A 16,298-nucleotide genomic window follows, 5' to 3' on the forward strand; every position below is an offset into this window, starting at 1 on the left:
AGTTTTCAAATAATTGTAGTGAAGTAAAAGTACAATATTTGCCTCTGAGATGTAGTGAAGTAGTAAAAGTACTGAACATTGGAAATACCTCAAGTACTTGAGTAAATGTACTAAGTTACTTAGTTCACCACTGTTTATTTGAGTACTGTTGGGGTGAAGTGAATAACCGTAGGCGCAAAAAAATCCACCCACTGTTAGATCACTGTGTGAAATAAATCAGTGTGTAGTAACATATAGACACTATATTTCTATCTGGTTAAACAAACAAAAAACACGTTAGGCCTGGCCTATCTATTTCACGTGTCTAGGCTATGACTTCCTCAAACAATAGCAGTGTTAAAACAAAACAAAAACAGAGGCATCATACAACTACATTACTACATTAGCAATGCAGCTATTAAATGGGTGAAGAAATATTAAACATTCAAATGGAAGTATCTGATTTTTTAACATAAATTAAAATAAACACTTACTGGTTAATGGATGCACACCAACTCTGCACAGTGTAGTAGTAGTAGTGACACACAGTTTGGCTTAATTATCTAAATTAGCTCCACCTGCTGGCAGAATCTACCACTAGGAGGGGGAAGGGGGGCATGTATCAACTGGCATTTTGAATAGCCACCCTCATAGATCAAGGTCTGCCCGTCTGAAGAAGAGTAGCCCAGTGGCTTGGAATTAAGTATGCACTGGCTTCTGACGGACTGTGTGCCAATGGTGACTTGGAGCGTTTGCTTTAAGCACCATATTTCTTGCTCCCAACAGCCACCGAAAACCTACCTAACCTGTTGGAAGACAAGCTGGGCTTGTAGGTCTGGCTGCAGAGAAGATAATGTCTCCTGTAGCTCTCACTCACCTCCCTTGAAGTACAGAGAATAACTCCAAGGGCTTGCCACGGTGAGCTACCAACCTTTTCAGAGCCATCAGAAACGAGTCTGTGTCGATACTTGATAGCAGATTCCAAGTAGACCGCTCTGATGGTAATGCACTTGAAGATGATCCCCATCCTCTTCTCAGTTCTTCTGCCAATCTTTATGTTGTAGGGACCAAAGCAATAAACCCAGGTTGAATAAAAGGCAGAATAATGGAGAGGTAGCCGGGCTGGGGGAAGATCTGCCCTTCGGGGTACCTGTAGTTTCCCTTGCCACTTCCTGGATTCGGCACAATGGCGCTGCCTCCCTTCCTCAGGGGATCCAATATCTTTGCCTCAGTTCCGAAAAAAACATGTTCTCTACCTGGATGGTGGAGCTGGTCATCATAGTGTTTAAAGAGGATCTTTAAATCCTATGTTTATGTTTTTAGGAGCCATGAGCTCCCTCTGAGCCATCACAGAGGATGTGGACTTCTCTGTGGATGCTTTCAGAGTCCATCTTCTTGCGCAACTCCCTCCGTAGCACATTGGAAGGCTGATGGTTTGCAGTACAGGGCTGGGAGCTCACTCTCCCACTCACAGACGTGAAGAAGCTCTTCAGGGAGTGAGGGGTGATCCCAGCTCCTCTTCTTGTCTCACAGTCGTTGCCACCATGTTGGTTCTAGTGGTAAAAGGAACGATAAACCCCATGGGATAATATTGTTTAGTGAGCACCTTATGATATGTTAAGTATGGCGACTACTGGGTATTAGTTCAAAGCCTCCTGTGGCCAGTGGAGGCTCTTTGCCTACTCCTCTGATGGCATACTTCACAGGCATTTGTCCACAAAGAATGACTTCAAGACGAAGACAGCCGCTCTGATGTCATCACCCTTACAGCTGCGATCAGTTCTGTATTTCTGGAGGGAAAATGTTGTACAACAGGGAGAACTGGTCATGGCAAATGGAAGCACTCATAAGCCGGTGCATATGTGCTGATCTTCAGGAAGAAATCTGACTTGATGAAACATGGCGCGTATGTCGCTGCTAATAGCGACTGCATACTCTCGGAATCTCAATAGCACAGCCACTAGGGAGGCGCCCAAGGTTGGTCCAGGGAACAAGAGCCGGTTTAGATTATCAGCCTTGAATTCAAACAAGCAATCAAAAACCACCCTGTTCTTCCCATTGTGCGCCACCATGTGATGATGTGATGGGGAATACCTGCTATTGGGGTGTCTTCCTCTCCTGGTTTCAACTTCTTGCCTGCCGTGGTGAGTTTCGTAATCTCAGCACTATAAGCTGCTAGTTTCACTTAGTCTCTAGCAAGAAAGTCCCATTTCAGTGGCTCTGTGCAGAGGGAGGACTGACTCCTTTGGGGCCTTGAGTTGGGGCATGTTGTTTGGGGTAGTGTATCGCTGGACACCATCTATCTCCACTCTTATTGTTCTGCTATCCAGCAGGGCTAGAGCGTCTGTCATATAGCATAGGCAGCCAGGGTTCTGTCTTCATTTCTCAACACCACTTTGCTGACCTTGTCTATAAGGCCAAATCATCCTAAATATATTATTCAAATAACAATCTTATTTGTGGTCATGCATTATGCAAGCATAATTAATCTGCATTTAAAATCAGAGTTTGCTCTTAGAATTTTATTAGCGTTTCTAATGGCTTTTATGTAGAGGTTTGGTCTGTGTTTCATCATTGGAATTTGTCATCAGCTGGGGGGGGAGTGGGCACATTGACCATGTTAGGGCCCAGTGTTGGCTTGTTATGTCACTGTAGGGAACCTGTCTCCTTCTGAGGCATGGCTGCTGTGCTCATTAGAACAGTTACATCTTTCAATGCCTTTTGGTTATGCCCTCCCTCCGAGAACTGCTGCTGTACCGGATGTTATCTTCCTGCACTTGGAGCTCATACTCTAGCCTAGCCAGTCTGCTAGATCGAGGAGGGACGCACAGGCACCCTGAGGAGATGAATGAAACAGTGAAAACTGTTGACACATGGGAGCCACACTCCAGTTCAATATTGCCTTTTCTTCCCAATTGCTCCAACATGCTAACTAAAGAGTGCAGAGGGCAAACATCCGGAAGGCTCGGCTGCTACCACTGGGACCCTTAATTACCCTTAATCCATTAATTCAGTGATCCGCTGTAAGGCCAGCTGATGAGGCTGTCCATATTGTAGGTTGAGAGCTGCCATGGTGTCAGTAAAAGAATAATCTCTCAAGAACAGATTCTGCTCTGCGTTTGAATCTGTCGGTAGCCGTGTTGACAACCCGTGCACATTGGCTACAAGTGGGCGTGCCATCAGATCAGGAAGCAGGCCGCGCTTTACCCAATCAAATATAGTGGGCGGGATTTACGTGTGTGCCGTTCGTTCCCCACTGGAAACAAACCGAAACTCATTTAACAATAGCGTCCTCGAAGCCGACAAAACCACAGAAAGCTAGTAACATTTTAAATTGCTCTTTCATCATAGAAACAAGTGGGCTTATAACCAAAACGATCCATGTTCTTTGGGAGAAATGGTGTTAGTGTTCCGTGGAGAAATATTGTTAGTGGGAATGAAAACATAGTCGCACCACCGGAAGTGAAAGGCTGAAGGCAGACCAAAACCCTGGTTTCCCTGAGCACGGGTCGTCCGTTCAGCTCCACCCAGAGCCAAATGAATAAGTAAAAAACAGCAGAGGGCGCTGTTTTTCCTTTTTATTTGGCGATGGGTTCCCAGATTGGTAAAAGAATGATGCAAGTGGCTTTAAGAGTCAGCAATTAATAGCGCCTCTTGACTGGGGTTCCGAGCTCGGTGGCTGTAGCTCAGTCTGGTGGGAACTGGGTGTCACTCTCTCTCCTTGGGCCACTGCTCCTTCACAGTCTACTCTGGATAAAGGAAGCGGAACTCCTCCTGACTGATGAGATTGAACGCTCAGTCGCTCACTGCCATCAGCACCCTCCTCTTCCTCACTGTCATACTCACTTTGATGAAGAGATTGAGTATGAGGCGAAGTATGGCAACTCGTCCGCTTGAAGCCTGAGAGGTCATAATCTTTCAAATGTGCAGATGGACTGCTTCCTCCTGACACGCAAACTGCACCGTTACTCTGGACTTAGGCATTTTTTTTAAAAGCATGTACTTTTGAATACTTAGAGGAACACCCATTTTCAATATCTTCACATAATTGGTCCTCACTAATGCTCATCATTATAACATAGCACTATTTCTGTCTACTCACACTGTGTCTCATTGGTGGGCTAAGGACAGTTCAGAAACCTGCCTAACAGTGACATCATCGATGGAGATTCCAAGCTAACAGAAACTACAACCTTTCTCTTTCTGGAAAGTTAGTACACTGAAATATAAGCCATTGCTCTTTTATTAATAAGAAATAAAAATTAAATCTTGTTTAAAATGACCAAACATGCCTACTGATGATGTCACTGGTTGGCCGGTTTCTGAACTGTCCACAGCCCACCTCTGAGACACAGAGTATACAGAAAAGGTGCCATCTTATGAGTATTAATGAGGAGTGTTCCTTTAAGTATTTAAAAAAACAAGTACTCCAGTACTTTAACTCAAGTATAAATTTGACTGAGCCATGTTCACTTGTAGTTGAGTATTTTTTTGAACAGGAGTATCTATACTTTGACTCAAGTACTGGGGTAGAGTACTTTGTCCACCACTAGTTATATATACCGGAAGAACATACACCTCCATTCCTTTCTAATATGCAATTTGAGTTGATGGGTGAGTGAAAGACAATGTAATAAATACAGATATATGTGAAGATTAAAAAACATAGTATATTTAAAATATATACATCATCATCTCTTAATGTCCTACCAATGTGTGGAATATGGAGCCCTGATACATACATCCATACATCTATGCAATCCTACATTTATTTTTGAAAATATTAGACACACATACAATAACTGTCTTTAACAGTTTTTTTTATTGGTTGACAGTGTAGCTGCAGCACAGACATCAAGCTTACTCAGGCCCTTGTGTGAGGGGTTTGTGAGCATGCCTTCAAACACTGCAGCAAGTAAATGTACAGTACATTTGTGGTCAGGAGGATCTGGACAATTTTGACCATGTCCAAAATCACATGATATGGGCTACTGCTGCCACTTGAAAATCATTAAAGCGTGCGTTCGCGGCCCACACATCTGACCGCTTAACACGGCAGCTGATACCGTGTTAAGTGATCAGATGGGCGGCCGAAAACAAATATCATGTCATTTTTTAACATTGTTTTTTTAATTAATATTATATTATCATTGAAATCTTTGTGTTTTACCAATTATTTGGGGGCCACTCGGGATACCCTCGCAGCCCATCAGTGGGTCCCGGCCCAATTACTGTGCAATTGTGTTTCCTGTGGAGTCGTCCTAGCCCAATCTTTCTGTGTGATTTTTAACGTCGTCAGGAGCCAGAGCCACATTTCTCCACGGCTCCATCTGAGGATGTCCCAGGATCGTCTGCCTCCATGACCTTTTCATCAGGGCCAGGCGTCAATATGGCCCCTGGTCCATGTTCATCTCTCCTCCCAGCTAAGTATAAAAGAGAAATGTGTACAAAGTCAGTTACATTTATATACTGTGTATATAGGCTACAGGTGTAATGTCCACACCTTACACGTATCAATAATCTGATGGGTTTACTCTATGACATGACAGACAGGAAGGTTAAGAACAAAGATCTCCCCGCCGCCACACAATCTCCAGCATCTTCAGTTCTAAGGACTGAACAGCTATTTAGAAACTGGATCAGCTTCCATCAAGCATATAATGAAAAGACTTCTTAAAATGATAATGACAACATTAGCTAGAAACAAATGGATTACAGTTTGGCTCATCTGTAACCAGCTGTGCAGCACAATGTGAATGGAAGGAATTTAATTAGTAACATCAGGCACAGTTACCCTTAACAAATGTGTCATGTTCTCTTGAAAACCAAAATCAATAAACCAGCCACTAGAATCAGAATCATCATTATTCCTCAAACCCTACAGTAAATTTGTTTGGCTGTCATCGTTTTGGACTATTTGTTTCAGCTATCGAGAAAATGACATAGGCTTAACAGAAAGATAAAGAAACAGATGCTGTTGTTTGCCTACTTTACATGATCCTTGTGCAAAGGTTCTAAATAAGATGCATGGGTTGACCTCCAACAAAATAGATGTTGTATGTCATAACATCAATATACACGTGTTACAGTATATTAGTGTATTTTTTGTCATCTTAATCGATTTTTGTAGCCTACTTGGTAATTAACAATATGATATTATGAATGTTATTCCATATCTTGAATTTAATTTGTTGCTTATTTAGAAAGTAAGCTGGCTAAGCACATAGTGGAATTGTCATTATAGTCTTACCAATAGCAGCACTACATGGTGTGAGGATGGGCTTTTCCAATTGCGCTCCTTCAGCAATGGAAGCCCGAATCTTCCTTACCACATAGATGCTAGCTGAGAGAGACAAAAAAAGGAAAGACAATAAAGACTAAACAAATAGGGGGGAATGCACCGTTTCAAACCGAAACGTACAGTCAACATCAAATATACGGCACTTTGATCTAATGAGATCTTAAACAAGAATCGCTAAACACGTATATGCATACATCAGTAGCCTATGCCTGAAAATCACTTTAGAGTGACAACAAAGGCTTGATCTGTGGCATTGAGTGATGCAACAGAAACAACGACGTCATCCCTTTAAAATTTGACCTTAGATCTTTCAAAGATATATTGTCCTTTTACTGTAATATTAGCATTATAACATGTTCCTCGAGAGGCGCAGTGACACACTAACATTGACCGTCTGTCATCTGTACGGGCGTGGTCAAGTTACACGATAACGATACATGTTTTAATTAAATATAAAGCCTACCTTTAATCAGCAGTCATACCATCTTATTTTGTTGTTCTAACCTCCTCTTCTGAGTACGGTCGGTCAGCGTGTGAAACCTCTTATAATACCAACAGTTATGAAAGCAGATCAGCTCTGGGTGGGTGGGCCTTAAGTCTCCACATCCAAAGCCTGATTGGCTTAAATAGCTGTTGCACAACACAGCATGTCAAATAGGAATAGCCTGTTACTAGAAAAAAAAGAAAATAATGCGACTCGAAATAGGATCACCTGTTATTCAACGTTGCCGTTGTTAAACTATTAGTCCTTAACAATTTACCGACCCACAACACATCCCCTACAGCAGTGGTTCTAAAACATTTTCATGTCAAGGACCCAACATTGTTATTTGGCCATGGATCCCTCCACCACAAAATATGTTTTTTTGCCAGGGGGAGCCATAAGAGAAGCTTTGTCTTGTTGAAAGTTTTCAAAATTATGAAGATTCTTTTAAATATTTTTCGAAAATAGCAGATCTACAAGCTCTGCTATTTTTGAATAGCCGAAGTATAGAATACGATGAAAGTGGTTAAACAGATTTTGATGCCCATGATATAAACTAATTTAGCTGGGTCCTTGAAACCCCCTAAAGGACCCCTGGGGGTCCCCAGACCCCACTTTGAGAAGCACTGCCCTACAGTTTTAAGATCAACAGCATGCAAAGACCACAAATCAACATCTCTCCAAATGTCTAATGTCTGGCTAAATGTATATGCTCACAATAAACCCCTTTCCCTGTAGCATATAAAAAAAATAACATTCCCCATGCCAGTGCTGCTTATTTAAGGACAAAATAAGGGGTGATCCATCTAATCATTTATTGTTTTGTTGCAATTTACAGCGTAGTATTTCTGCTTATCCAATCTTAACTTGATCATGTGTATTCATCCAGTATTGCATTTCACCATTTTGAATCAGTCCATGCAGGGCTTAAACCTACCTGGCATAAACATTGCACAAGTCTTATCACAATACCAATACAGCAGTTTCTTAAACAGTTGTAGTTTTATCTTCAATATATACACATAGATTTCATTTAACTTAAAACGATTTCATACAGCAAGACAAGCACAAGAACCACACACACAGGCCACACAATTCTCATCCTTACAAAGCATGACAATAACCATCATTTTCACAATAAAAAATAAAACGTCAATGACCAGGGAAATAAATGAAACAAAAGCTAGAGCTCCATCAAAAGGAATGATGTAATCAGTAGGGTTGAAAGGGTGGACCTTCTTAAGAATGTTTTACCTTATAACACCTTGAAGCAAGGTGTAGGACCTTCCTGAACCACGTGTGGATCTAACATATGGAACACAGTAAACTAGTAACCTCCACACCAAGGTGAACTTTAAGAGTTCACACCGCAGTACATATTGATCAAGATCTTAAGAGCCCTGCAGTCTTATGCCCTACTGCTACCGATATCAGTCCATCTCCTAGCCCCCTGATATGGTTAATACTACAGTTAGGATGCCATTTTTGTTCAAAACCACAGCAATAAGGGGCATGGGGATAATCTGGTATCATGCCCACCCCATCAACCCCACAACTTTAAGTTTGCTCACCAAAACAAGAAACCACAAAAAAAACTACTACAAACATTCACTAGACGGGGGGGTTTTCCGAGTGGTAATGGTCAGGACTTAGTCCATCCTGATCTTCTGATTGGTCATCCTGTAGATAATGCTGTCGTATCCTGGGTCCATGTTCCACAGGTTGTATGAGACAACGATGACGGCGAGGGCCAGAGCAATCATCAGCCACAGCACAATGTTGAAGATCACAGAGTAGTTGAAGTTGTACTTGTAGGCTAGGTTATAAGGGCTGTTTGGGTTACTCTGCAGGGATAAATAGAAAAATAATTAAGAGGGTTCAATGAGACAGGCACTAGAGTTACTATGTCGTGCTAACTTCACCAGACTGGTATGTAAATAAACAGCACCCCACACTTACAATCTGTTTGGACTGCAGGATGGAACGGGACTTCCTAGTCAAAGGAACTTCAAAGCTCTTCACAGTTGCAACCTCCACAACAGAACTGTTGCCATAGAGACCATACACATCTTCCCCAAACTGCAACACAAAGGAAATATAAATAAATAAATAAGCAATCTCCCCATTTCCACTGTACTCCTCCGCACGTCTGGAGTAGTCCTGTCCTACATCACACTGTGTTAGTGCACTCACCGGGTGGCAGTGCTGTACCGGTTCAGTGTCGTTTAAGCTTGTTAAAATGGTTGACTGAGGGGGTTAAGATGAATGAGTCTACCGACTTACCTTCTGGAGGACAGTTGCCAGGATGGCAACAGCATCACGGTACTGGGGTGAGTCCTGACCATAGCGCCGGCCCAATTCCTCCAGGCCAGACAGCTCCAAGGAGTACAAGTCTGGGGAGTGGTCCTTGGCCAGATGCCTGTGTCTTTGCAGCTACAAACACAGCAAAAATCACAAGAGTGAGACACTAACACTAAGAGATACCACTTATAATGGATACAAATGACTGGTTTTGGTTGCCTTAGACACCCTTACCAGAGCTGTGATGTCATGCAGCACTTGAACCTCGGACAGGAAGAGCAAATCAGCCTATTAGAGAAAAAAAATACAAAACCATATAAAACAAAAGAGAAAAAATGTTCACTTTGGAAAAGATCTGCCAAAGTCTTCCAAATGATGAACGTTTTCTTCTGCTGATTCTCCACAGGTACAACAGGTATGTAAGAGGAAAAACAATATACAGTATAGCTCTATAAGCCAAAAAGTAAAGGAAATGTTACTTTTTTCACTGTTATCTAACAAAGACGTTTGTATCAACAAATAAAGCGCAGTTTTGCGCCTTTAATTTCAGACACAAAAATTGGTTATGATGGTATTGAAAGGAGCTGACCTCTGCATTGCGACTGAGACTGTTAAGAGGCAGGGAGGTGAGCACAGAGCCATCCTGGGACAGACGAGCGCGGATCTGCTGAAGGGTAACGGGGAGGTCCTCAAACACAGCATTAGCCTTGCCCAGCATGTACAGCCTCTAAAAACCCACGGTGATGGTCACCAATTAGAGATGCACACTTAACAAAGGCTCATTCCATAAATTCTAACACAAATTTACACCGATGGCGACTATTCCCTGGTCATAAGTACAGTAGGACTATTTCCACTAATTATGAAAAAGAAATTGTGAGGAAAATGTTTTCAAAAATCAATTATTTTATTAAAATGTATACTTTTTTATAAACGATTACACCCTTTAAGTACAGCCCGCCTTACCTCCTCACTAGGGGCCAGCTGCAGCACCACAGGTGTGTCTTCAGCAAACAGAGAATGAACCGTCTCTGCAACACTGTCCAGGGTAAAGGGCACCGGCTAGTAGGTAGAAAATCAGCCATTGACAATCATGCATACAGTATGCTGCAAGCATTTGACAAGATGTACTACAGTGTAGAGCCAGACAGATATATTGGCCATTATTTGACATTTTTGATGACATCAGAATCTTTAATTATGCAGCCGATATGTCCCAATCATTAAAGGTGAGAATTTTCTATTAAACATTTGCAAAAATAGCCGATCTACAAGCTCGCAATGCAACACGTTGTGTGGTTGTAGATCGGCTATTTTTGAAATGTTTAAAGGACAACTTTGGTTTTTCACAACCAAGGTTTATGTTTTAGCTTGTAATTAAAGTAAATAAAAAATGAGTGTAATTTTGTTTTCATTTACTAGTGCTTTCTTTAGTTTTCGCGATCTTTTTTTACAGTGGGCGGGGGCATTCTGTCCGTTGGCTAAATATGTATTTTTTTTTTACACAATAACCCGGCGTTTTATTTATTATTAATTACAGTAGCTCTTCTAGCCCCCAATAACTCACATCTGGCCATCAAAGACCACAGGACCTTTTTTATTGTGTAAAAGACATTTAAGGCTTAAGTGGTTATTTGTGTTAATTTATTTTTCTGTATTTGTTTGCCATGTTGGCAAACAAATACAGAAATATAGTGAATTATTCTCAAATAGAAACTTTTGATCAATCTATGTTTTTCAAATTGATGTTTTTCAAATTGATAAAAAAAAAGGTTTGCTCACAAAATATATTTTGACAAAATATCGGTCAAAACATCGGTAATCGTGGTCTAGAACTCACCAAGAGCGTGATCGGTCCGGACCAGTGGCGTTCCCAGAAATTACATTTAGGGCAGGCGAGATTTTTTTTCTCTACCCCACCGCCCCCCCCCCCCCCCCCCCCTCGGGGGAAACAAGTTAACAACAACACTACACTGACTACAAAACTGAAAAACGTTAATAAAAACAATATGCAACTATAATCAATCAATCAATTATTCAGCGGTGGTCTCTTCATGTTGTAGCCTAGTTTAATGGCTCAAGCTGCTCTCAGAGCCCCTTTTATGCCAGGTGAGTACAGGTGATGGCCCAGACCCCCACACCTGGCACTCCTGGCACCCCATGAAGATAAAGGAAAACATTTGCATCACTATAGGCGACGTCGCTCTGCCGCGTGAATGGACGAGGAGGTCCGACGGCCACTATTGTCTTTGGATTTTTTTCACTGCCTGTTTTTCAGTCTTTTACTTTATTTTCTAGGGGAGGCTAGATTTTAGTTGGGCAGGCGGCCGCCTGCCCTGCCTCTATGGTGGGTACGCCACTGGTCCGGACCCAAAAATCTGGCATCGGTCTGGCTCTACTACAGTGTACATAATAAGCCTGTCTGCCAGTTTTGCATGGCATTTCAGTATGCTATCATCACAACCCCAAAACGTAGTTTGACTCACATTCTCCAGTGGGTAGGAGGCCTTAACCTGAGGCAGGTCCAGGCTATCAACTCCTCTCACCACAACCAGCACATTAGCCCTGGGACGCTGGAACAATGGAGAAGCCAATAGACCTGGCCAAGCGAGATCCTGGACAAAGAAGCATATTTTAAAATACCAAGAGAATCATAACCAATGGGGTAATGCCATTCAGTATGCATTTGTAAGGTATTTTGTTTAATCTGCAAGTGTTTAAATTTGATTGTGATTATCACAACAGAATAACACATTAAAATAAAAAATAAACATCTGCAAGATATTTGCAACACAGATTACTTTCAAAATGAATTTGTTAAATAATATACTGTACAGTACCTCCTGAATAGAAAACCCCATTGTCAGAGCCACCAGGTCTGGGATCTTCTCTCCAGAGATTGGCCAGTCTCCTTTCTGGAAGTTCACAAACTCTGGGGCTTGTAATACTGTTAAGCTGTCCCCTTTGACACCTGGGGAAAGCAAGACCATTTAAACTCATTAGGTAGTTATGGTATTTTAAAACGAAAAAGACAATTTCCCTTAGTCTTTCAATTATTGTTAGCAGTTGCATGAATACAGAATGAATAAACCTATAGGCTAAACACTCAGGTCCTCATATTCTTCTTGGCACGGTTGAGAAATACAAAATGTGAACAATTATATATTTTAACGGTGAGCAGACACATGTTTTTTTGGAGAAGTGGACATGAAATGAAAAAACAAAAACAAAAAAAAAAACGATTACTGACAGACTATAAGTACTAGAGCAGTGATTCTCAAACTCTTTCATTTCAAGAACCCCCGGTTTACAACACATTTATTAGGGCCACAGACTCCCCCCCAATTAACTCTCATTTAGCTGGGGACCCCCTGGAACCCCCTCAAGGAGCCCTGTGGGTCCCCGGATCCAACTTTGAGGATCACATTCTAGATTTTGACATTGCATTAAAGAGACACATCAGTATGAAGTCACTCTCATTGTGCACAATGAAGTGTGTGGCAATGATACTAGCTCTACATTATATAATAGTTATAGATAAGATAAAGTGTAGTGAATCAGATTTGGTATTTTTCCACAGCATATATATTCATATTTAGTATTACTGGTGGTTATACAGGGTGGTTGGCCTAACTATAGTCATATGCTGCTCTGACCACCACTGTACTTGGATGGAGGAGGGAGAGAGAAGTCAATATCTTGATTCTTTTATGTCACTACAGTGTTGGCATTTTCTAACACTAACTTGTTAATTAGCAGAAACAGCAAATACCATCTTGGTCAAAAAATAGCCTACACATAGGTCTGGATAATAAGTTAATAAGAAGAGCCACTAGGGCGATATGAATGAAGGCTTTAATCTCGTGACAGAGACATGTTAGTGAAGAGGAACAACGGAGTTTGAAGCCCATCACATGACAGGCCACCCATACGTGACTTAGGAACTAACTAACTGTTACAGTCATTTAATTTCACCAAGATAAGACATAAGGTCCGTTCCTTTTTGATCTTATGATTTTATGTTATTGTTTATTGTTTACATTGGGCGTTAAGTAAACTGTAGAGTACTGTGTCCCTATCCTCGCTCTGGTCCATAGCAAGCCTTGGATCAAGACCATCATAGAGGTATTCTATTCGATTTTGACATTTGAATATCTATGATACGAAAGCAAAAGTCAGATTCGATCAAATACATGTAAGATCGTCTTGATCCAAGGCTAGTCCATTGCGTTAGAAGGAGGTGCTATCCCTAATCAGTATGTCCTACAAAACATTTTCATTCATCGGCGTTAATTCATCAACTTGAAACAGAGAATAATAATGCAACCAGTATTTGGTTACATTATTATTACAGTCTCGGAAGGATTGCACTATAAATGCTGCATTGAAATGTCTGCGTTTGATGGCGAACCGAAGCGCTAATACTAGCGTGTGTTGCTAGTGAGCTGTCATTCACACAGACATCGATGTGTTAGCATACCAACGAATGAAAACACACAGCACCAGACGTGGACAGAACAATCTAACATCATATTATAATATCTCACCGGTCGTGATAACAAGGCAGACCACCAACGCTGCAGTGAACGCAGCCTCCATCCTTCGACAGCTTTTCGGCGACATCTTTCTCCTTCCTTACAGCTACACCGTGACCGAATATCAGCTGACCTACAGTGACGTCATGGCAACGGCAAGGAATTGTGGGTCCGAGTGTAGTTTTCTCTTCTCTCCTGGATGTAGCGCAGTGGCGTAAAGTAACTACATTTACTCAAGTACAATTTTTAGGTATTATTTACTTTACTGGAGTATTTCCAATTATCAGTACTCTGTACTCTGCCAAAATATTGTACTTTTTACTCCACTACAATAATTTGAAAACTTGAGTTACTAGTTACTTTGTAGATTTTGATTATTATTACAAAACATAGGCTACATTACCCACTTCAGTTCATTTGAAAATAGCAGATCGACAAGCTCACAATGTGTCGTGATGCTGACGTATTTGTGAGCTTGTAGATCTGCTATTTTCAAAAGATTTTCAACATTTTATACATTTGAAAACTTGTGAAATGGGACATTCTGCATAATGAGTACTTTCAACTTTAAGTACATTTTGATACCAATACGTTTGTACTTTTACTCAAGTAAATTTCGGACTTTTACTTGTAACTATTTCTATATTGCAGTATTGATACTTTTACTTAAGTAAAGAAAAAAAACTTTTTCCACCACTGATTGAGCGTCACTGCGGTAAGCCTCCTTTCTATTTACTGTTCAGTGCTGAATTCGGTCTTGATCACCATAGATATATATCTATGTTGATCACAGTCTATGATCTATGCTAAGATCCCATAGCCCAGAGGGATGATTGCACTGTGATTGGCCCCTTGGTTTTCATGGCGTTGGGATCCATAGATATATCTATGTTGGGATCGATATATAACTCTATGGTTGGGATCGATATTACTGGGAGTGGGATCTTTTTGTCATTCTTGATCCTTCAGTCAGAACTGTTCACATTTGTCAGCTTGTGTTTTACTCTAAAAAGAATGGTTGTGGTGGTCCTCAGAGTTACTACAGGGGGGGCGCCAAATCTTTGTGTCATTGCAACTTTTTATTACAGGGACAGAGCTCTCAGCTCTGTACCTGTTTTATTATTGGCAGTATTCTGTCACTTCTGCCACTTTTCGCAGTTCTGGCTGAACCGTGCTGTCGCTTTTTACGAAACTCGGCCATATGGTAGATGGTCATGAAAAACGATCAAAAAATAATTCTCACAATCTTTCGTCCAAAGGTGGCGCTATAGCACTCAATTGAAAATGCCAACTTTGAACAGGTACAACTCATGCCATGTTTGACCTACAGCCATGAAACTTGAATACACATATGCGTCTCCTCATGCTGAACAACTTTCACACTCTGACTTTTGACCTCTGACCTTTAGATCTCCCACCATTTTGAATTATATGAAAAACAGTCATTGGCTCCTAACTTCTGCATTTTTTCACTTATGGAAATTCCGCCGCCTAGAAGTTGTCGGCAGAGGTCCAAAGTTCAAGTGTTAAACGTTTCGTGCAGATTGCTCCAAAATCCTAGGATTCCATAGATTTTAACTATTGCAGTTTTATGAAAATTATTCATCTGCGCCTAAAACATACATGCAGACTCACATTTCTTTGAAACTTTGCAGAAATGTACAGGGTCATTCCAAATATCACTGAAACCAATCTTACTCCAATTTGCCAAAGGGGGGCGCTATAGCAATTTTTTGAAAATGCAGACTTTAAACAGGCATAAGTCATGCCTCGTTTGGCCGAAAGTCGTGAAACTTGCTTACACATGTGCCTTGATTCATGAGGAACACACGTATCGATTTGAACATTAAGCTCCGCCCTTAGATTTTCCGCAATTTTGAGCAGTTTGAAAAATACTTGTTTTTGCCAGTTCTGGCTTAACCGTGCATACGCTTTTTACGAAACTCGGCCATATGGTAGATGCTCATGAAAAACTACCAAGAAATAATTCTCACACTCATTCGTCAAAGGGCGGCGCTATAGCACTCAATTGAAAGTGCCAACTTTGAAAAGGTACAACTCATGCCCTGTTTGACCTACAACCATGAAACTTCTACGAAAAACAGTCATTGGCTCCTAACTTCTGCATTTTTTCACTTATGGAAATTCCGCCGCCTAGAAGTTGTCGGCAGAGGTCCAAAGTTCAAGTGTTAAACGTTTCGTGCAGATTGCTCCAAAATCCTAGGATTCCATAGATTTTAACTATTGCAGTTTTATGAAAATTATTCATCTGCGCCTAAAACATACATGCAGACTCACATTTCTTTGAAACTTTGCAGTAATGTAGAGAGTCATTCCAAATAACACTGAAACCAATCTCACTCCAATTGGCCAAAGGGGGGCACTATAGCAATTTTTTTTAAATGCAAACTTTAAACAGGCAAAAGTCATGCCTCGTTTGGCCGAAAGTCGTGAAACTTGCTTACACTTGTGCCTTGACTCATGAGGAACACATCTATCGCTTTGACCAGTAAGATGCGCCCTTGGATTGTCCGCAATTTTGAGCAGTTTGAAAAACACTTAAACCCAGGATTTTTCAGCTATTTGCGTGAAACTGTATCATCTGTGTGATCTCCTTTTTCACAGTTCCTTGTCTGTTGGTCCAATGGCGTCTCCCTTAAATGAGTGCCTCACAATCTCAAGGTCGTCAGTTCAAGCC

At 41.2% G+C, this 16,298-nt stretch overlaps 1 protein-coding gene and 1 long non-coding RNA gene across 2 annotated transcripts; both read right to left on the reverse strand.

The window, feature by feature from the left end:
* Positions 1-4,799: 4,799 nt before the first annotated feature.
* LOC311064246 lies at positions 4,800-6,866 on the reverse strand. Its single transcript, XR_014602697.1, has 3 exons — positions 6,744-6,866; positions 6,230-6,322; positions 4,800-5,402 (listed from the first exon to the last, which is right to left on the reverse strand). It is a non-coding gene; the product is annotated as an uncharacterized lncRNA (long non-coding RNA).
* Positions 6,867-7,565: 699 nt separating this feature from the next.
* atp6ap2 (ATPase H+ transporting accessory protein 2) lies at positions 7,566-13,730 on the reverse strand. The gene is made up of 9 exons (XM_084085487.1): positions 13,613-13,730; positions 11,906-12,036; positions 11,552-11,680; positions 10,032-10,127; positions 9,655-9,792; positions 9,300-9,353; positions 9,048-9,197; positions 8,724-8,843; positions 7,566-8,608 (listed from the first exon to the last, which is right to left on the reverse strand). The coding sequence occupies exons 1-9, from the start codon at positions 13,686-13,688 to the stop codon at positions 8,414-8,416; spliced, it is 1,089 nt and encodes a 362-aa protein (XP_083941613.1). The 5' UTR covers positions 13,689-13,730; the 3' UTR covers positions 7,566-8,413.
* Positions 13,731-16,298: the final 2,568 nt, after the last annotated feature.

Source organism: Gymnoscopelus microlampas, assembly GCF_963454915.1.
Source record: "Gymnoscopelus microlampas genome assembly, chromosome: 17".
Lineage (NCBI taxonomy): Eukaryota > Metazoa > Chordata > Actinopteri > Myctophiformes > Myctophidae > Gymnoscopelus > Gymnoscopelus microlampas.

Bases quoted from the DNA above. Each gene is read 5' to 3' on its own strand.
- atp6ap2 (XM_084085487.1), bottom strand. From the start codon at position 13,688: ATGTCGCCGAAAAGCTGTCGAAGGATGGAGGCTGCGTTCACTGCAGCG. The intron at 9,354-9,654 runs GTCAGCTCCTTT...TTTCTCTAATAG, and splicing joins GTCTCAGTCGCAATGCAGAG to GCTGATTTGCTCTTCCTGTC. The intron at 8,609-8,723 runs GTAAGTGTGGGG...TTATCCCTGCAG, and splicing joins TCCTGCAGTCCAAACAGATT to AGTAACCCAAACAGCCCTTA.